Source organism: Salmo salar, chromosome ssa10, assembly GCF_905237065.1.
Source record: "Salmo salar chromosome ssa10, Ssal_v3.1, whole genome shotgun sequence".
Taxonomy (NCBI): Eukaryota; Metazoa; Chordata; class Actinopteri; order Salmoniformes; family Salmonidae; genus Salmo; species Salmo salar.
In genome coordinates, this window is record NC_059451.1 from 26,723,973 (window position 1) to 26,746,754 (window position 22,782).

The 22,782-nt window shown below is 41.9% G+C and overlaps 2 protein-coding genes across 3 annotated transcripts in view; both read right to left on the reverse strand.

Moving 5' to 3' along the window:
- The window catches only part of LOC106613892 (cytosolic carboxypeptidase 6), a 402,565-nt gene that overhangs the window by 98,995 nt on the left and 280,788 nt on the right, over window positions 1–22,782 (reverse strand). The window lies entirely within an intron of this gene.
- On the reverse strand, window positions 1,388–22,423 carry LOC123724395 (BEN domain-containing protein 5). 2 transcript variants are annotated; one of them, XM_045687572.1, is made up of 6 exons: window positions 22,073–22,423; window positions 10,415–10,545; window positions 8,849–9,296; window positions 3,833–3,981; window positions 2,825–3,038; window positions 1,388–2,709 (listed from the first exon to the last, which is right to left on the reverse strand). In XM_045687572.1, exons 1-6 carry the CDS (start codon window positions 22,248–22,250, stop codon window positions 2,513–2,515), a joined length of 1,317 nt encoding a protein of 438 aa, XP_045543528.1. In that variant the 5' UTR covers window positions 22,251–22,423; the 3' UTR covers window positions 1,388–2,512. The 2 variants fall into 2 exon arrangements, with proteins under 2 accessions (XP_045543528.1, XP_045543529.1); XM_045687573.1 differs by having other exon boundaries at window positions 1,391–2,709; window positions 8,909–9,296; window positions 22,073–22,408.

Consider the following 22,782-nt stretch of genomic DNA (forward strand, 5'->3'; position numbering starts at 1 on the left):
GGTCAGAAGTTTACATACACTACGTTGACTGTGCCTTTAAACAGGTTGGAAAATTCCAGAAAATTATGTCATGACTTTAGAAGTTTATGATAAGCTAATTGACATCATTTGAGTCAATTGGAGGTGTACCTGTGGATGTATTTCAAGGCCTACCTTCAAACACAGTGCCTCTTTGCTTGACATCATGGGAAAATCAAAAGAAATCAGCCAAGACCTCAGAAAAAACATTGTAGACCTCCACAAGTCTGGTTCATCCTTGGGAGCAATTTCCAAACGCCTGAAGGTACCACGTTCGTCTGTACAAACAATAGTACGCAAGTATAAACACCATGGGACCACGCAGCCGTCATACCGCTCAAAAAGGAGACGCGTTCTGTCTCCTAGAGATGAACGTACATTAGTGCAAAAAGTGCAAATCAATCCCAGAACAACAGCAAAGGACCTTGTGAAGATGCTGGAGGAAACAGGTACCAAAGTATCTATATCCACAGTCAAACAAGTACTGTAATCGACATAACCTGAAAGGCCGCTCAGCAAGGAAGAAGCCACTGCTCCAAAACCGCCATAAAAAAGCCAGACTTCGGTTTGCAATTGCACATGGGGACAAAGATCGTACTTTCTGGATAAATGTCCTCTGGTCTGATGAAACAAAAATAGAACTGTTTGGCATAGTGACCATCGTTATGTTTGGAAGAAAAAGGGGGAGGCTTGCAAGCTGAAGAACACCCTCCCAACCGTGAAGCACGGGGATGGCAGCATCATGTTGTGGGGGTGCTTTGCTGCAGGAGGGACTGGTGCACTTCACAAAATAGATGGCATCATGAGGCAGGAAAATTATGTGGATATATTGAAGCAACATCTCAAGACATCAGTCAGGAAGTTAAAGCTTGGTCGCAAATGGGTCTTCCAAATGGACAATGAACCCAAGCATACTTCCAAAGTTTTTATTTTACCTTTATTTAAACTAGGCAAGTCAGTTAAGAACAAATTCTTATTTTCAATGACGGCCTAGGAACAGTAGGTTAACTGCCTTGTTCAGGGGCAGAATGACAGATTTTTACCTTGTCAGCTCGGGGATTCGATCTTGTAACCTTTCGGTTACTAGTCCAATGCTCTAACCACTAGGCTACCTGCCGCCCAAGTTGTGGCAAAACGGTTTAAGGACAACAAAGTCAAGGTATTGGAGTGGCCATCACAAAGCCCTGACCTCAATCCTATAGAAAATTTGTGGGCAGAACTGAAAAAGCGTGGACGAGCAAGGAGGCTCAGTTACACCAGCTCTGTCAGGAGGAATGGGCCCAAATTCACCCAACTTATTGTGGGAAGCTTGTGGAAGGCTAACCAAAACGTTTGACCCAAGTTAAACAATTTAAAGGCAATGCTGCCAAATACTAATTGAGTATGTAAACTTCTGACCCACTGGGAATGTGATGAAATAAATAAAAGCTGAAATAAATCACTCTACTATTATTCTGACATTTCACATCCTTAAAATAAAGTGGTGATCCTAACGGACCTAAGACAGGGAATTTTTTACTAGGATTAAATGTCAGGAATTGTGAAAATCTGAGTTTAAATGTATTTGGCTAAGGTGTATGTAAACTTCCGACTTCAACTGTATGTAAAATCAAATCTGAAGTTGGATCTCTTAAATAGGATAGATAAATACTGTAAACCAAGTATCCAGAAAATAATAACATACTATCTTCTCAAGACCATTGCCAGTCTGATGTGGACAAGCACCGCACTGAAACAATGATAAACCTTTGAACCAAACTCTTAATGTTCATTGGTGCCCTATACTATGGAAATCCATATTTCCATGGAAGATACACAGCAATAATCTCTAGGGCAACAGAATATCTGTGCAATGTGGCATCGATCAATTATGACCTTGTTGTAAAAGTGCATCTTTACATCCTCCCCACAACACATTAAGTATCAATAGCACACACAGAGACCTCAACACTAAGGTCTTCATCATGGCTAACCTTTCTACCACACACACAAACATGATTATTCCAAAATATCTTCTTACAACCAGAATACTTATTTTTCAAGGGAAATCACTGAGAATATTAGGACTCAATGTCATGTTCTGACACAGAACATTTGGTTTGAGTGCGACTGCATTCTCTAACAATCAGATTGCTTTAAGAATCTCTCCACACAAAAACATCTCTAAAATCCAGGTCCACCCAGCCAAATCAAACTTTGTCACATGCGCTGAATACAACATGTATACCTTACTGTGAAATGCTTACTTACAAGCCCTTAACCCACAGTGCAGTCCAAGAAAGTCCTACTTAAAGCTTATAAAAATACTCACACCAGTTCATATGACTCATACCAAAGCGCTCAACCACTCACGGCATTGACAGGCAGGTAAAGCTGTCTTACAGCTGATGGATTGTTTAGGGCCTTGGGCCCTCACTGAAAATCTCTAGTGCTGGCACACATGATCCTACCCACCAGAAAATGAGAGGTACAGTATGGTGACAACTTTACGACACTACATGCCATCATAGGTAAAATTCTCCTTCTTGACAGTTTGTCTAATGAGCAGCTTCGATTCCCGCCTCTCCTCGTTCTTGATGGATTTGTTGATATCCATAATTTTTTCACAAATGTATTTGTTCACTTTGGACAATCTTTGTGTGATCTCTGCGCTGTCTGCTGTTTCTTGAGACACTCTGTCATACAGACACTCTGGAAAAAAGGAAATAAGAGTGCATTATTCATCCCCAAAAATGAAGCGATATTCCAAACTTTGTGAGTTGCAAACAGTGCCTAAACATCTGAAAGCAGGCCTACACAGTTCTACCTCTGACTATTTTCAGCTTGCTTGGGGAGAGTGGGGGCTTGGGAAGGGCATCTTTCTTCTTTTTGGTGGCCACGCCAGTGACACTCCTGTTCTTGAGGGTCTCAGTGCCCCAGATCATGACGGCCAGGTTCTTGGTGAACTTGGAGTCTCCCTGTGTCCGCTGTAGCTGGTGCCACTTCTCTTCCTGCACCCAGATGCCCCCGCCCAGGTGCACCTGCAGCAACACAGCACAGATATGTAGTGAGGGTCACCTACACTCAGACCTGTGACCACACTGGACTATAACCAACAGCAGCAAAGCAACCCATCCCACAACTATTCAGCCCAAATTAGAAATCAAAGAGCCATGTTTCAGCAGCTACATTAATAAGTAAGAGGCAATAGTTTCCAGCGTGGATGACTTGCAATGAGTATTTATACTGGCATAGAACCACAGAGACAGGCCTGCCCTGAGTTAAAGGTGAGTGAATGCAGAGAGCGCCATGTGTGCCGTCCTGCCTTTATCACTGAGAAGTCTTTAGGCTGGCATCCAAAGGCTTTTCCCTTTGCAGCTAATGTGCTTTAGGCCCCTTGCCAGCAGACAAGCTTTTCACTGCTCTTAACTTAGAGGAGCCCTTCCTCTTTTTTCTTTCTAGGGCTACCTGTCAGTCACTTCAATTCCCCTGGTAGAAATAATTAATAGCGGGCAATGTGTGAGAGTTCTAATTTGCTTTTGTTCTTCACGCTTGAACTGAGAGGCTCTTTGCTTGTAACACAAATTCCCCCCCTGTCATGTGAAGCAGGCAGAATTACTACGTGTATAGCCCTGCAACCACTATCAGGGCAATAAACAGTACTGATGTCTAAGCTATACAGACAATCATCTCAGCCTTGTTTACCCTCAAGGAGAGGTGAACGCTTGTGCAATGCAAGTTCATGTGTAAGGGAAAATAGAATGCTTCCAACCCATCAAAGCAACCACAGCGAGGAAGGAAGAAAGGGGGTGAGACCAGGGTCGGTGACACTCACCTTGCCATCATTACAAGTGTAGACTGTTCTTGGGGAGGGAGAGTGGCTGGAGCTGGTATTGGCCTCTTCTCTGCACACTTCCTGTGGCTCAATGACGGCTTCCACCACCTCCGCTTTGATTGTCTGAGTGCCATTGTCATGCATAGGCTCTATATAAGGTGCAAAATCAAAAGTAATGTTGAGATGCATATCTCTAGGCACATTGTATAGTGTTGTTAGTCTCTCAGGTGACAACAAGCCTAGAACACTGACAGAGGCCTTGACTCATCCACAACAGCATGTGGTTAGGGAGTTGTAGTCTTAGCTTTGGACCGGCGCCTGCAGCAAGGCTTTAGCCTGTCCATTACACCACCTGGCTCCCATATCACACTCCAGGGGCACCAATGGAAAACACATGGAGCTGGCCATGGAATTGGCTTGAGGGCTGCACTTCTACACTACAGTAGTCTCAGGGTTCTAGACTAACTTTCTCCACTGGTGGCACCTACTTTTTCAGTTGATGGCACCAGCACGATTTTGGTCGCACCAATATTTCACAGCTGCGCACAGATAATGACCTGACCTGTGTCCGTTTATACAATCAATTATACAATCAATTTGACTTTGTTTTTACCACATAATGGTAATCATTTATTTGAATGGTTCATCTCTATTGATAAACTGATTAAATAAAAATGTAGCCTAGGCCTATTCACAATACAGGTGGATGCATATTCAATAGGAGTGTGTGCATGCATTGAGTTATGGGGCTTCTTTTGGCTGACTTCATGGGGCTACAGATGAAAAACAATGTTTCCCTTCCATTTTTCCATCCACTGCATTGCAGTCAAGCTGTGTTGCTACAGAAGCTGGTTCAATACCGTGCCGGCCTCGACTGGGAGACCCATGAGATGACTATAGGTTTTTGGTTTCTCTCCCTCTAAAAACAGAAATAAATTATTCTGAATAACAAACTAGCTTTATTTACAAATTAGTAACAATGTCCACCCCATGTTCAAGAATGGCCTTTTTCCTCATTCATGTTACCTTATTTGAAAACAAAATCTCCAAAACCTTATTCTTTAAACAAAGCGATTATTATTAATTTAGCATTATATAAAAGCCCCTTGGATATTCTCACAGATACAGTTGAAGTCGGAAGTTTACCTACACTTAGGTTGGAGTCATTAAAACTAATTTTCCAACCACTCCAAAAATTTCTTGTTAACAAATGTGGCGGATGAATCAGAATTAGTTGTGTAACATAGATAATGAAGATGTCTTATTTGCATAATATGCTTATGTGATATACTTGTTATTAGAATGTATCCCTTCGGACTCTGGTGTTGGCAGTTGCACTTCTTCCCTCAGCTGGGGCTCAGTCACCTGGGGCCCAGAGAGGGGAGAGGTCAGGCTTGTCTTTCACATGTCCCTGGTGCTATGCAGAATATCAGAAAGGGAAGAGGACAGGAGTGAACATTGTCTTCATTTGTGAATGTATCTGTTAAACCATGTGAAGGGATGGTGTGATTAATGGGGAACCAATTACTGGTTTCCACAATGTTTGTGTGCCAGTCACTCCCTCCTTTGGCCTTGGGGGATGTGTGTGGTAGTGTCTGGAGTTGACAATTGATTTATGCCATTGGATGAGTAGGTGGTTTCGTGCTAGGAGTAACAGGAACAAGATAGCAACCTCGTTTTAGGGGCCAAACTGAACGATAATTTATAGTGAATGCCATCTGGCTACGGGATACTCCTTTCTCATTTATAAAGTCTCACTTTGTGAACTTTTCCTAATATCTGTGGTTTGTCATGTCGACTAGGGGGTGGATCTTTGCTATAAAAGATCTCAGTAGCCATTGTGTTGCCACTCAACAGATCATTAGAAATGGTGAATCGTTGAATGTCATTGCTATTGCAAAGCTCTTATTATTAAAGATTTAGTTTAAGTATAACTGACTTGTGTGATAAGTTTGTCTCTCCTCATTTGATAGTAAAGAAATAAACCACCACACAAACTATAGTTTTGGCAAATCGGTTAGGACATCTTCTTTGTGCATGACAGAAGTCATTTTTCCAACAATTGTTTACAGACAGATTATTTCACTGTATCACAATTCCAGTGGGTCAGAAGTTTACATACATTAAATTGACTGTGCCTTTAAACAGCTTGGAAAATTCCAGAACATTTTGTCAGGGCTTTAGAAGCTTCTGATAGGCTAATTGACATCATTTGAGTCAATTGGAGGTGTACCTGTGGTGGATTTCAAGGCCTACCTTCAAACTCAGTGCCTCTTTGCTTGACATCATGGGATAATCAAAAGAAATCAGCCAAGACCTCAGAAAAAAAATTGTAGACCTCCACAAGTCTGGTTCATCCTTGGGAGCAATTTCCAAACGCCTGAAGGTACCACGTCTGTACAAACAATAGTACGCAAGTATAAACACCATGGGACCACGCAGCCGTCATACCGCACAGGAAGGAGACGCGTTCTGTCTCCTAGAGATGAACGTACTTTGGTGCGAAAAGTGCAAATCAACCCCAGAACAACAGCAAAGGCCCTTGTGAAGATGCTGGAGGAAACCGGTACAAAAGTACCTATATCCACAGTAAAACGAGTCCTATATCGACATAACCTGAAAGGCTGCTCAGCAAGGAAGAAGCCACCGACCACAAAAAAGCCAGACTACGGTTTGCAACTGCACATGGGGACAAAGATCGTACTTTTTGGAGAGATGTCCTCTGGTCTGATGAAACAAAAACAGAACTGTTTGGCCATAATGACCATCGTTATGTTTGGAGGTAAAAGGGGGAAGCTTGTAAGCCGAAGAACACCATCCCAACCGTGAAGCATGGGAGTGGCAGCATCATGTTGTGGGGGTGCTTTGCTGCAGGAGGGACTGGTGCACTTCACAAAATAGATGGCATCATGAGGCAGGAAAACTATGTGGATATGTTGAAGCAACATCTCAAGACATCAGTCAGGAAGTTAAAGCTTGGTCGCAAATGGGTCTTCCAAATGGACAATGACCCCAAGCATACTTCCAAAGTTGTGGCAAATTGGCTTAAGGACAACAAAGTCAAGGTATTGGAGTGGCCATCACAAAGCCCTGACCTCAATCCCATAGAACACTGACCTAAAACAGGGAATTTTTACTAGGATTAAATGTCAGGAATTGTGAAAAACTGAGTTTAAACGTATTTGGCTAAAGTGTATGTAAACTTCCGACTTCAACTGTATATATTTTTTATACCCCTTTTTCCTCCCCAATTTCGTGATATCCAATTGGTAGATAGTCTTGTCCCATCGCTGCAACTCCCGTACAGACTCGGGAGAGGCGAAGGTGGAGAGCTATGCGTCCTCCATAACACGACCCTGCCAAACCGTACTGCTTCTTGACACACTGCCAAAATAGGGGAATAGCCGCTCTGATCAGAGACGAGGCAGAGCATTAAGCTTTGATGAATAACTGGGCCTGCTGGGAGCATAGCAACAGACAGCGCATCTCACTAGAATTGTGTAGTCTCTCAAAAACAGTAATGCAATTATTCATTGCATTGTGGTGTTGTAGGAGTCTAGGCAGGATAACTGCAATGTCCCTAAAAGAGATCAATAGGGGAGCATTATGAGCTGCGTGTCTCATGTCTTCACTGTTCTTCCATCCGCAATCAGGCACCAGGCCTCGCCGCTGCCTATCAGCTATACCTCTATGTTCTTGTGGAATAAAAATAATATATGGGAGGCGCATGCTAGCAGATGAGGAAATATAGCTAGGATGGAAGAAATTATATGGTCAAACCTGCAAAATGTAAACCAGGGAAAAAAAATGCACTACCCTCCCCTGTAACTAATTAACAAAAAATTTTTTTTTAAACTTCCCAAAGCAAAAAAATAAGTTACACCCCCCCTTAGCATGGAATGTTAGCCTAAAAAGCTGGAAGCTACTGGTATCTTCCTGCATTGTAAAGTGTTATAGCCTGTAATGCACATTTTTGCGAACTGTAAATAACATTTGCAATATTTCTACATGCCGTGTTGCATTATTCAAGTGTGTTAACTTATGTGCAGTATGAGGTGGGAGCTAACATGATGCAGCCTAGACTCCCAGTGAGTGCAGTGGTTCCTCAGGACAGACTACAGCTAGCAATGAGTAAGTGGAGCAGGCACGGTGCTGTTGTGCTATAAAGGGACATAGGCTGCGCGGACAGACTTGATCCTCTCTCAATCAGTAGACGACGTGAGACATTTTACAGGAATACCAAAAGTAACAAAACGGTTTTTTATGTTCTATTATCGAAAACGTACCAACGTTTTGGTAGGCCTATACCAAGCAACATTAAACTAACAGGACCAGCTTTAAAAAACGTTCACTGGCACGCTAGTGTCCAATTAAAAATTGGTATCACACTGCCAAGTCAAAGAGTCGCAAATGCGAGTGCTCTGGTCGCAGTCTCGAACCCGGAGTCTCTTATGATACAAAAAATAATCAGTCAATTCCAGTTCAGTCCCAAAGCCATGTGTAACTCCATCAGGAAGTTACACATTGGAAGAAGCATACACTTGACACTCAATATTTAAGTTTTTAGCAAACTCACTGATTACACCACTTCCTCTCTAGAAGTCCAAATGCATTTATATTTTACCTTTATTTAACAAGGCAAGTCAGTTAAGAACAAATTCTTATTTTCAATGATGGCCTAGGAACAGTGGGTTAACTACCTTGTTCAGGGCCAGAACGACAGATTTTAACCTTGTCAGCTCGGGGATTCGATCTTGTAACCCTTCGGTTACTAGTCCAACCACAAACCACTATGGCTACCTGCCGCCTCAAATAGCTGTAGTATCAAGCAAATACTAAGATTTACAACATAAACACACTAAAGACTAACGATAACAACCAAATACTTCATAACTTATCAACTCTGCAGCTGATTGCTAAAAAGCATATAATGACAATACCCAAACCTACAGATAAAAAAAATCGAGACAACTCAATGTGGGTGACACTAGTCTAGTAAAACAGTTTTTTCTTAACCTGAACAGATGTGCATGGCAGGCTGCAGTGATAGGTGACTGGTTAGTGTGTCTCTCTCACCGCTGCCGAGCCTCATGAGGAGTACGTCCTGCAGCCTCCTGTTGAAGTCACGCAGCTCCTTCACCTCTGTCAGCAGGCTGCCATACTCCTTCAGCTTCTTGGCCTGCTGGACCAGCTGCCTGCGGGTTCTCTCCAGCTCCTGCTGTAGCCTCCTCACCTCCTCTTCCTGCTGCCTGTAGCTGTGGACCAGCTCCTCATACAGAACCCGCGGTACTACCTCCTTCTCAGGCCCAGAGTCCCCCACTTCCAACTCAGCCAGCCTGTCCTCCTCCAGGTCATCCTCTCCCTCTATGCAGGAACTCACAGCGTTCCTCTCCAGGCGGGCCACCACCGCTGCCAGGCTCTTCGAGGAGTTGGCTGTGGGACGCCCATGGTCCTGTGTCTGGGCCTGTAGAATCAAATAGGATTTAATGCAGGTTATCATTGTTTAAAACAAGGGTTATGAATGTGATAATAATGAAGTGGAGCCTGCATCATCATTTCATGTGATAAGAGTGATCTGGTGTGTCATGTCATATTTTCAGTCAAATTTATTACATACATTTCACTTTATATTTATATTCAGAACAAAAATATAAATGCAACAATTATGATTTTACTGTGTTATAGTTCATATAAGGAAATTAGTCAAATGAAATAAATTAATTAGCCCCTATGGATTTCACATGACTGGGCAGGGGATCAGCGTGGGCCTCTGGGGAGCTAGGCCCAGCCAATCAGAATTAGTTTTTCCCCCACAAAATAACTTTATTACAGACAGAACTATTCCTCAGTTTCATCAGCTGTCTGGGTGGCAGGTCTCTGGAAATCCTGCAGGTAAAGAAGCCGGATGTGGAGGTCCTGGGCTGGCGTAGTGACACGTGGTCTGCGGTTGTGAGGCCGGTTGGGCATACTGCCAAATTCTCTAAAACGGCATTGAAGGCGGCTTATTGTAGAGAATTGGACATTCAATTATTTGGCAACAGTTCTGGTGGACATTCCTGCAGTCAGCATGGCAATAGCACGCTCCCTCAAAACTTCTGGCATTATGTAGTGTGACAACTGCACATTTTACAGTGGCCTTTTATTGTCCCCAGCACAAGGTGCATCTATGTAACCTGTGCACCTGTGTTTAATCAGCTTCTTGATATGCCACACATGTCAGGTGGATGGATTATTTTGGCAAAGGAGAAATACTCACTAACAGGGAAAAACACATTTGTGCACAAAAGCTTTGAGAAATAATTTGTGCACAAGGAATATTTCTGGGATCTTTTACTTCAGCTCATAACTTTACATTTTGTGTTTATATTTTTGTTCAGTATATGTATATATATATATATGTTTAAAATGTAAATGTCCATATATCCATAGCGGTGGGGGGGGGCTTGCTTGACAAAATTACATGATGTGCTATAATCACTGGGAAGAGTCATGAGGTCAAATTCACTGACCACAAAAACCACAGAAATGCTCTAACAGTTTGAAAACCTTGACTAGTTGAGTACCTTGCTTTGTTGCACCTACCTTTTTATGTCTCAATGGCAGTCGTTCCTCCCCAAAGTGGTTCTCAACTGAATATCCCATATTCCTTGTCGACATCTTAGGAATTTTCATCTTCTTTTGCATTATATTGTGTTCAAACTCATCCACGTTATCTGCAAAATAGAGCTTAGTGTGAGCTGAAATCAAATATACAAACTCTTCAGACAGAAATAAAGGTTACATTAGAGAAAAAAAGATTCTCAAAATCAGAGTGAATTTGTTGTGTTATGGCAAATATTATGGAGGGTGATCAGTGCCAGTTTGAAAATGCAAAACTTAGATTCTAAATTGGTATGTGAAACTTACAAATGTATTTTTATTTTCAAAACAGTGCGCATGATTCATGCCACAATTAAATTGCAAAGTTAAAATGAAAATAGAAAAATGGTAATTGAAAATGGTAAATGGATATGCTTAATTTTAAATAAAAATGGTAAAAGTGCACATTATCCAACTAAACCAGTCTATCACCAATGCAACCCGTCAGGTATCATGCAAGGGTACTCATCATGCGGACAACTAACCAGGAAGAAGTGGCTCGGTGACTGTGCACGTGATGAGCAACTTAGCCTAGTGTTTGGTTAACTTTGTACTTTTTCCTGGGTTCAGGCAATCTAAATTGCCTAGGCCTTGGCTTAGCAGGCCAATAGGTTATTCTGGTGTACAGGACACCAGGTTCGAAACCCCGTCGGTTTCACCAGTTAAAATCATTGCAACGAGAGCCTGACATGGCTAGTATGTACCAATGCATGGTGGTGTCGTGTTGCTCTCCTGGTTCACGCATCCAGGAAGAAATTTGCATGAACATTGAAAATTAAAAGAGAAAAATGTTAAAATTGAGCAGTTGGGAAATGAAAACAGCCCCTTTCCATTTGCAATTTCTGTTTACAGTTACCAATTTTCAATTAACCATTTTAACATTGCAATTTCATTGTTGCACGCCCACTGCTATGAACATATAAATGCATTTATCATTTGGGCATTTAAGCATTGCATTTTTGAGCTGGCACTGATCACCCTCCATAAAATGAGCCAGCCCGAAGATCTTTTATGGATCTCCATCTGGCACTTGAGTTTCACCCATCTTCAGTAAACAAGCTGCATGTAGTTTGATTTACTTACTTATGTGAAGCTAGCCACAATAAGAATTATCCACAATATTGGAATGAGGTTCACCTTCAAAATAAAAGTCCCTAATTGAAAGTGATGCAAATAGTTAAATAGTGGAATTATGCCATATTTGGACTTCATAATGCTAAACAAGTTTGGACTGTTATATACATTAACAAAAACAAGTTAATTGGATAAAAAATAAAGAAAATCAGTTAAATCGCACTGTGGATGTATTAGATTTCAGAATTGCACAGGGTACTTATATTTTTATTTATTTTACCTTTATTGAACCAGGTAGGCTAGTTGAGAACAAGTTCTCATTTACAACAGCGATCTGGCCAAGATAAAGCAAAGCAGTGCGAAAAAAACAGTGGGATAAACAAACATGGGATAAAAAAAACGTACAGTCAAAAACACAATAGAAAAAGTATATGTACAGTGTGTGCAAATGTAGTAAGATTAGGGAGGTAAGACAAATAGGCCATAGAGGCTAAATAATTACAATTTAGCATTGACACTGGAGTGATAGATGTGCAGATGATGATGTGCAAGTAGAGATACTGGGGTGCAAAAAAGAAACAACAAAAAATGACATGGGGATGAGGTAGTTGGGTGTGCTATTTACAGTTGGGCTATGTACAGGCACAGTGATCGGTAAGCTGCTGTGACAGCTGATGCTTAAAGTTAGAGAGGGAGATACTAGTCTCCAGCTTCAGTGATTTTTGCAACTCGTTCCAGTCATTGGCAGCAGAGAACTGGAAGGAAAGGCGGTCAAAGGAGGTGTTAGCTTTGGGGATGACCAGTGAAATATACCTGCTGGAGCGTGTGTTACAGGTGGGTGTTGCTATGGTGACCAGTGAGCTGAGATAAGGCGGGGCTTTACCTAGCAAAGACTTATAGATGACCTGGAGCCAGTGGGTTTGGCGACGGATATGTAGTGAGGGCCAGCCAACGAGAGCATACAGGTCGCCGTGGTGGGCAGTATATGGGGCTTTGGTGATAAAACGGATGGCACTGTGATAGACTGCATCCAATTTGCTGAGTAGAGTGTTGAAGGCTATTTTATAAATGACATCGCCGAAGTCAAGGATCGGAAGGATAGTCAGTTTTACGAGGGTATGTTTGGCAGCATGAGTGAAGGATGCTTTGTTGCGAAATAGGAAGCTGATTCTAGATTTAATTTTGGATTGGAGATGCTTAATGGGAGTCTGGAAGGAGAGTTTACAGTCTAACCATATACCTAGGTATTTGTAGTTGTCCACATATTCTAAGTCAGAACCGTCCAGAGTAGTGATGCTCGTCGGGAGGGCAGGTGCAGGCAGCAAATCGGTTGAAGAGCATGCATTTAGTTTTACTAGCTTTTAAAAGCAGTTGGAGGCCACAGAAAGAGTGTTGTATAGCATTGAAGCTCGTTTGGAGGTTTGTTAACACAGTATCCAAAGAAGAAGGGCCAGATGGTTACAGAATGGTGTCGTCTGCATAGAGGTGCATCAGAGACTCACCAGCAGCAAGAGCGACATCATTGATATATACAGAGAAAAGAGTCGGCCCGAGATTTAAACCCTGTGGCACCCCCATAGAGACTGCCAGAGGTCCGGACAACAGGCCCTCCGTTTTGACACACTGAACTCTATCTGAGAAGTAGTTGGTGAACCAGTCGAGGCAGTAATTTGAGATACCAAGGCTGTTGAGTCTGCCGATAAGAATGCGGTGATTGACAGAGTCGAAAGCCTTGGCCAGGTCGATGAAGACGGCTGCACAGTACTGTCTTTTATCGATGGCGGTTACGATATCGTTTAGGACGTTGAGCGTGGCTGAGGTTCACCCATGACCAGCTCGGAAACCAGATTGCATAGTGGAGAAGGTACGGTGGGATTCGAAATGGTCAGTGATCTGTTTGGTAACTTGGCTTTTGAAGACTTTAGAAAGGCAGGGCAGGATGGATATAGGTCTAACAGTTTGGGTCTAGAGTGTCTCCCCCTGTGAAAATGGGTATAACCGCAGCAGATTTTCCAATCTTTGGGGATCTCAGACGATACGAAAGAGAAGTTGAAAAGGCAAGTAATAGGGGTTGCAACAATTTCAGTGGATAATTTTAGAGAGGGTCTAGATTGTCTAGCCCAGCTGATTTGTAGGGATCCAGATTTTGCAGCTCTTTCAGAACATCAGCTGTCTGGATTTGGGTGAAGGAGAAGCCAGGTGGAAAGCATGGCCAGCCATAGAAAAATGCTTATTGAAATGATCAATTATCGTAGAATTATCAGTGGTGACAGTGTTTCCTAGCCTCAGTGCAGTGGGCAGCTGGGAGGAGGTGCTCTTATTCTCCATGGACTTTACAGTGTCCCAAAACTTTTGGGAATTAGCACTACAGGATGCAAATCTCTGTTTGAAAAAGCTAGCTTTAGCTTTCCTAACTGACTGTGTATACTGGTTCCTAACTTCCCTGAAAAGTTGCATATCGCGGGTGCTATTTGATGCTAATGCAGTTCGCCACAGGATGTTTTTGTGCTGGTCAAGGGCAGTCAAGTCTGGAGTGAACCAAGAGCTATATCTGTTCTTAGTTCTACATTTTTTGAACGGGGCATGCTTATTTAGGATGGTGAGGAAAGCACTTTTAAAGAGCAACCAGGCATCATTACATTTACATTTTAGTCATTTAGCAGAGGCTCTTATCCAGAGCGACTTTTGAGTGCATACATTTCATAAATTTTTTCTCCGTACTGGTCCCCCGTGGGAATCGAACCCACAACACCATGCTCTACCAACTAAGCCACACTGACGGAATAGGTCAATATCCTTCCAGGATACCCGGGCCAGGTCGATTAGAAACGCTGGCTCGCTGAAGTGTTTAAGCGAGCGTTTGATAGTGATGAGGGGTGGTAGTTTGACCGCAGACCCATTACGGACACAGGCAATGAGGCAGTGATCGCTGAGATTCTGGTTGAAGACATCAGAGGTGTATTTAGGGGGCAAGTTGGTCAGGATGATATCTATGAGGGTGCCCATGGTTACGGATTCAGGGTTGTATCTGGTAGGTTCCTTGATAATGTGTGTGAGACTGAGGGCATCTAGCTTAGATTGTAGGACGGCAGGGGTGTTAAGCATATCCCAGTTTATGTCACCTAACAGTACGAACTCTGAAGATAGATGGGGGGGGAAAATGAATTCCCATATGGTGTCCAGGGCACAGGTGGGGGCTGAGGACATTAGGTAGAGTCATGTGTACCCAAGTGATCATAGGGTCCAATGAGCAGCAATAGGTGAGTCAGGGAGCCGTTCGGTAGTCACTACTACGCTAGGCGAGCTGGAGACACGGTGATTCAGAAAGCTAGCGGGCCGTGGCAAGCAGATGGGTCTTCGGCGACATCGCAATTGAAAAGCCTGTTGAAACTGCACATTCCTTGTTGAAGGAGGACAATATGGAGGAGTCTGAGGAGTGTGATGAAGACATGGGTTTTGGTCTCATTGATTAGTTCTTTCTGAACTCTTTGTTAAAAACCATCTGGCAGTCCAACGGACGAATTTGGGTTTGACGGATCCCAGGAGAATGCTACCTGCCCCAATGTATAATGCCAACTGTAAAGTTTGGTGGAGGAAGAATAATTTTTTGGCGCTAGTTCCCCTTAGTTCCAGTGAATGGAAATCTTAATGCTACAGCATACAATGACATTGCATACAATTCTGTGTGAAGGCCCTTTCCTGTTTCAGCATGACAATGCCCCCGTGCACAAAGCGAGGTCCATACAGAAAAGGTTTGTCGAGATCGGTGTGGAAGAACTTGACTGGCCTGCACAGAGCCCTGACGTCAAGCCCATCGAACACCTTTGGGATGAATTGGAACGTCGACTGCGAGCCAGGTCTAATCGCCCAACATCAGTGCCGGACCTCACTAATGCTTGTGGCTGAATGGAAGCAAGTCCCCGCAGCAATGTTCCAACATCTGGTGAAAGGCCTTCCCAGAAGAGTGGAGGCTGTTATAGCAGCAAGGGGGGGGGGGGACCAACTCCATATTAATGACCATGATTTTGGAATGAAATGTTCAATGAGCAGGTGTCCACATATACTTTTAGTCATGCAGTGTAAGTATGCCCCCCAATACAATTCTGAAGTCCAATACATTCAGTCAGGGGTTTCGTTAAGAGTTCAGAAATCTGCATTTTCAAAACGCAGACAAAAATGTTTAAATCTGTTTAAACCATTTCACCTGCGTTTCATACTGAAAGTGAACAGTGTTTTTTTTGCTTCAATAGAGTGATCAGAGGCATGCAACTATAGTTTTCCTTCACAGAAAATACATTAGTGCAACACATTCGATAGAAAACAGCTTCATAAAAAACATTTTATATCTGGATTTAGAAAGTTCTCTTTTCCCAACTACCTTTTTAAATGAACTAATTACTGTCTTTTGTAGAATTGATATAACAATCCAACATTATCTAGTCCAACTATGGCATGATTCCACTTTTTGAATACATTCGCAACGCTTTCAATTAGTAACTTTCATTTTTAAGGTGATCGCAAATTCCACTATTGTGGTTACTCCTTATTGAGGACAACTTCACATAAGTGTGTGTTTTCTAGCTACGGAACAAGATACCTGCCAAAAGGTTGAACATACGTATCATTAGGATCGTGAGAAAATCCATACGTAAATTGTTAGAATCGTAAGAAAAGCCATGCGTGAAACATAAAATGTAAAATTTCATCTTGAACATGCAAACGTTACGATTACAAAGGTTTTAGGCTTGAACGCATCCTGTGCTGCAATTCTGACGTACAATAAAACCGTTAAGAGTCTTTGGTAGTTTCGTCTCGCCAACAAACAAAAAAAAACATACACCAAACGGCCTATGAGGATTGCTACATGAACAAGCATAACACAGTCTAAAATAAACGGAAGCCAGGGAACACGGAAAGAGGTATCCTGCACATTTTCAAGTTAAAAGTGTCCATTCTCTATTACTCCAAAGGTTGCCAGGTCTAGCTACAATTTCAAGTCCAATGACCACTCAAAACCCACCCAAAAGGCCTAAAATCTAGGCCAATTATTTTTTCACAGCAAGATAAGGAGTTCCAATATTTATACAATAAACCCTTTTTCCATAACATTATCGAGCCAACTAAGGAATATCGTAGTAACTTGTAATGACGTTTGAAGCAAAATTAGGTTTACCTAAAAATAATTATTGCGAGCTATGACGACGTAATAAAAGGAATTTGAATATGTAGCAAGAGTAGAAATAATTTACCCTTATTAAGCTCGGCAGATCATTTTTCCATCAATGGATGTCGATTTAGTTCGTTGACTGCTATGATTAAGCAATAAGGCACATTGGGGTATGGTACAGTGCATTCGGAAAGTATTCAGACCCCTTGAGTTTTACAACATTGTTACGTCAGAGCCTTATTCTAAAATTGATTAGTGCTTTTTCCCCCTTCAATCTACACACATTACCCCATAATGACAAAGCAAAAACAGGTGTTCACATTTTTTTGCAAATGTATAAAAAACGTAAAATGACATTTACATAAGTATTCAGACCCTTTACTCAGTACTTTGTTGACGCACCTTTGGCAGCGATTACAGCCTCGAGTATTCTTGGGTATGACGCAACAATCTTGGTACACCTGTATTTGGGGAGTTTCTCCCATTCTTCTCTGCAGATCCTCTCAAGCCCTGTCAGGTTGGATGGGGAGCCTCGCTGCACAGCTATTTTCAGGTATCTCCAGAGATGTTAAATTGGGTTCAAGTCCGGGCTCTGGCTGGTTCACTCAAGGACATTCAGAGACTTGTCCTGAAGCTGCTCTTGCATTGTCTTGGCTGTGTGCTTAGTGTCGTTGTTCTGTTGGAAGGTGAACCTTCGCCCCAGTCTGAGGTCCTGAGCAGGTTTTCATCAAGGTTCTCTCTGTACTTTGCTCCGTTCATCTTTCCCTCGATCCTGACTAGTCTTCCTGTCCCTACCGCTGAAAACCATCCCCACAGCATGATGCTTCCACCACCATGCTTCACCGTAGGGATGGTGCCAGGTTTCCTCCAGATGTGACACTTGGCATTCAAGCCATTGTTTCTCATGTTCAGAGTCCTTTAGGTGCCTTTTGGCAAACTCCAAGCGGGCTGTCATGTGCCTTTTACTGAGGAATGGCATTCGTCTAGCCACTCTACCATAAAGGCCTGATTGGTGTTGCAGAGATGGTTGTCCTTCTGGAAGGTTCTCCCATCTCCACAGAGGATACTCTGGAGCTCTGTCAGAGCGACCATAGGGTTCTTGGTCACCTCCCTGACTAAGGCCTTTCTCCCCCGACTGCTCAGTTTGGCCAGCTCTAGGAAGAGTCTTGGTGGTTCCAAACTTCTTCTATTTAAGAATGATGGAGGCCACTGTGTTCTTGGGGACCTTCAATGTTGCACACATTTTTTGGTACCCTTCCCCAGATCTGTGCCTAGACACAATCCTGTCTCGAAGCACTAAGGACAATTCCTTCCACTTCTCGGCTTAGTTATTGCTCTGACATGCACTGTCAATTGTGCAACCTTATATAGACAGGTGTGTTCCTTTCCAAATCATGTCCAATCAATTGAATTTACCACAGGTAGACTCCAAGTTGTAGAAACATCTCAAGGATGATCAATGTAAACAGGATGCACCTAAGCTCAATTTTGAGTCTCATAGCAAAGGCTCTGAATACTTAAATAAGGTATTTTCTTTAAGCAAAGTCAACATTAGAATGCAGTTTAAACCACCTCCGAGCGAATTCATGTAATGCACTCTAGTGCGCCCAAAATCGTTTTCCAGTGCTTCGTCTCAGTTGTAGCGTTAACATGTTTTATGGAAAAGGGGTTCGAAAGAGGCGTCTCAATAACCACAATCTAAATAGCCTACCTACAACTGGTAAAAAGTTGTCGGGACGTGCGTGAGTGCTGCTGCCTCTCCTCTCCTCTCGCGACTCAGCCAATAGCAGTAGCGCTCTCTCATCATTTCCCCCCAATGAATCCTTCATTCAGTTCAGTAAGTATGTCATCCATCCTATCATTTATCTGAGTTGCAATAGGAACTAAATTAAAGAAAATAGAACAGTCTTACATATGGATTTCAATAAACAAATGTACGTATTCAAAATTATGTCTTCAGCCTATCACTTCAAAATTTTAAATGTTTAATTTAGGCCTAACCCCCCCCAAAAAAATGTTCTTCAACTTGTAGGCATTGCAATTTAAGCTATCATCTTGGGTACTGGTGTCTTGCAGAATAATTTTAGAACTCTGTGTTTTATAACTTTTTATTATAGGGCTCCCATTAAAAAGAGACCCTAACTCACAGGCCTCTAAATATAGCATTTAAATACATTTTAACCAAAATAGTTGAAGCACTTGCTGTGGCTGATAGGGTAAACAGATAATATGCTGAAGGCCCAAGCCTATACTACGCCATCTACTGGTATAACGTCATTATCGAATGCAGTTCTAAAACAAGCTCTACTTTTATTTTGGAAATGAAACCAGAAGCTGCAAAGCAACTAACATCTGGGCTAGAGTTGCTTGATTGACTATCTAACTTTGACAAGCTACATTCGGTTCATGTCCTTTGGAGATGCTCCACGACTGACAAAAGTTTGCAAGTATAAAAACGATCTGTAACCAAGTAACGGGAGACGTAAAGTAAGAATTGAATGTCTAAATGGTCATTCATAGTCGTAAGTTAGGGTTTGTACTAGAGGTCGACCGATTATGATTTTTCAACGCCGATACCGATTATTGGAGGATCCCAAAAAAAGCCGATACGGATTAATCGGCCGATTTTAAAACCATTTATTTGTAATAATGACAATTTCAACAATACTGAATGAACACTTATTTTAACTTAATATAATACATCAATAAAATCGATTTAGCCTCAATTAAATAATGAAACATGTTCAATTTGGTTTAAATAATGCAAAAACAAAGTGTTGGAGAAGAAAGTAAAAGTGCAATATGTGCCATGTAAAAAAGCTAATGTTTAAGTTCCTTGCTCAGAACATATGAAAGCTGGTGGCTCCTTTTAACATGAGTCTTCAATATTCCCAGGTAAGAAGTTTTTGGTTGTAGTTACTTTAGGAATATTTCTCTCTATACGATTTGTATTTCATATACCTTTGACTATTGGATGTTCTTATAGGCACTTTAGTATTGCCAGTGTAACAGTATAGCTTCCGTCCCTCTCCTCGCTCCTACCTGGGTTCGAACCAGGAACACATCGACAACAGCCACCCTCGAAGCAGCGTTACCCATGCAGAGCAAGGGGAACAACTACAAGTCTCAGAGCGAGTGACGTTTGAAACGCTATTAGCACGCACCCCGCTAACTAGCTAGCCATTTCACATCGGTTACACCAGCCTAATCTTGGGAGTTGATAGGCTTGAAGTCATAAACAGCGCAATGCTTGAAGCACAGCGAAGAGCTGCTGGCAAAACGCACCAAAGTGCTGTTTGAATGAATGCTTACGAGCCTGCTGCTGCCTACCACTGCTCAGTCTGACTGCTCTATCAAATCATAGACTTAATTATAACATAACACACAGAAATACGAGCCTTAGGTTATTAATATGGTTGAATCCAGAAACTATCATCTCGAAAACAAAATGTGCTCGGGCCTCTTTTCTGTAGTTCACAATCATCTCCTGTGTCTTGATCACGTCGAGGGAGAGGTTGTTGTCCTGGCACCACACGGCCACGTTGTCGGCTTGGTTTGCACGTGCAAATTCAGAACACACAACATTCTATAATAGAACTGTGTTATTTGACGTGTCAAATTAAAAGCTTATTTAACGCACCAAATAGTGTTATTGTCAAATAGTATTATTTGACGTGTGCCTTTTTAGACATGCAAAGACACAACAGCGATCCATAGTATGTTGTGAAGCTAATAGCAGTGACGCTATTACTGTGTAACTCCGGTAGGGCAACATCTGAAAAATAGCGCACTTGGTAGTGTGTACCGGTGTTCGACCAGTCGTGAAAGCCAACATCACCCACGACAGAGAACGGTTGATTATCAAGGGAAATTAATTCCATTATCTTGGCGTTAATGGATTTCGCCTTTGAGTTGTCTCCCTGAAATGTTCTTACTCATTCAAATGACTGCTCAACTTGTTGACTGCTCGATCCACACAGCAGACATTGTGGGCTAGGTTAGGAATGCTGTGTTGCACGTGTAGCGCAAAATTTTACATGGTGTCATTACATCATGTACCTACTTTATATAGGTATGCAAGTCAGCTTTGACATCGGTTTACGATCGTAACAATTTACATATGGATTTCCTTACGATACGCATGTTCAACCTTTTGGCTGCTATCTCGCTCCATACCTAGCTAATAACTAGCTATCCAGTATGAACCGAGAGAGTCATACGGTTAGCTCAGCCAGGTCGTTCAAGATTGACATAGAAATTGGACGTCTATCCATGACCTGAGGACGTTGAGAAATGTCTTAAAAAAGTGAGCCAGGTCGCATGTTCGATCACAGTCGTGGACAGTTTTTTTTTTTTTCTTACACTGGTTTTTATTTTCCGTTTGAATCCTATCCCAAACCTCAAACATTCGGAATGAGTGCCTAAACCTACCCTTAACTTCTACATTTTAAGATTGGATAAATGGAAAGCTAGAGCAACAATAACACTTCGAAATGTGACGTTTAAAGCAACTTCGATTTTTTTGTACGTTTATATAATGTCATACGTCTAATTCTGCTGTGAGAGAGATCTTGTTGGGTTAGCGAGCAACACTATGATAATCTCAAACAACAACAAACCTAACTAATGCACACTCAACTGACATTAGCCAGGGACCTGAGATCATTCAGATATTTAATCCCAGGGACTGTTCAGACACGAGGATTATTAATAATCGTGCTAAATACCATAGTTATGGATGGTGCAAAGCTTAGCTAGCTACTTGTGGCTGCTCTGTTACACGATGCAAGTGTGAACGCATGAACAAAACGTATAACCGGTGACGTGGTGGATACATATTGATTGCTAGCCAACTTGCTTGCAGCTGGCTTTACGTTGTCCGAGCTAGCTATCAAAGGTCGACTGACAGTGACAGTCATCACATCATGTAGCTAGCAAACTACCGTATCGAAGTGTTGTGTATTGCTAGCTAACGTATCCAATGTTAGTAAGCAAACTGGATGTGAGTGGCTGGCTCAGCTAACATTAGCAAACAAGCTAACGTTGATGTCACATAACTAGCTATACATTAGCTAGTTTAGATAGCTAGCCACGTTAGCTAAAAACAATGTCAGCAAGAACTCTGTAGCTTTCATATGTAAATATGTGATGAGAGCAAATATATCTGTAAACTTGCAAGCTAGGTAACGTTAGCAATAGCATCATTGCGAGAACAATGCTAGCTTGCTAGCTAGCTAGCTAAGTTAGTGTTTTTAACAGAAGACCGTGTTTTATCTTCTTCTCTGATATGGCTCACTTCAAACATTTTAACTATTTCAATGCATAAACAGTAAAACAAAGAGATCATGAAGCTAACTTACCTGCAAGGGCAAGAATCTGTGCTTTGCCCGGCTGGCCTGCACCATTCTCTTCTGTTCTGAGAACCAGATACACCTGATTATCAAAATCTGTTTTGTGCAGAGGTCTAAAATCTTTCACATTTGAAGCAGGTAAAGCGTAGCACATATCGTCTTCCAAGAACCTCACAAAAGCATACATTATTTTTATTTGGTCCTTTACTTTGGATTGGTTGACAGTTTTCCCTCCAAGTATAAGTATTTAAACAAATTTAAAGTGGAATTGGGGAGGGTTTCTATTCTGCCCTCTGCTACTCTGGCCTGGTCTACATCACTTCAGGAAATTTGTCGCGCGCTCCATCATAAGACATTGCTAATGGAGAAAAGAATAAACTAATATTTTCTTCATCAAAATTAAATGTAAAATAAATTCATGAAATAATTTCATAAAATAATAAAATAAAATATATATTTACTGACAGTGTACACATATCAACATTGGGCACACATAATATCCTATAGTAAAGCCATGGGCAGGGATTCAGTCAAACCCGCATCTCAACCCTGACAGCTGAAAAATGACAGTTTGCGCCATAAAGTGATTTAACGTTTTTTTTATGCTTTTCTTTTTTTTTTTGTAGGGGGCAGGGGCACACAACGTGATTGATTTAAAATCCCCCTTACTGTAACTCAAAAGGATCTGCAGGATATTATCTTGTTGGTGATTGTGACTG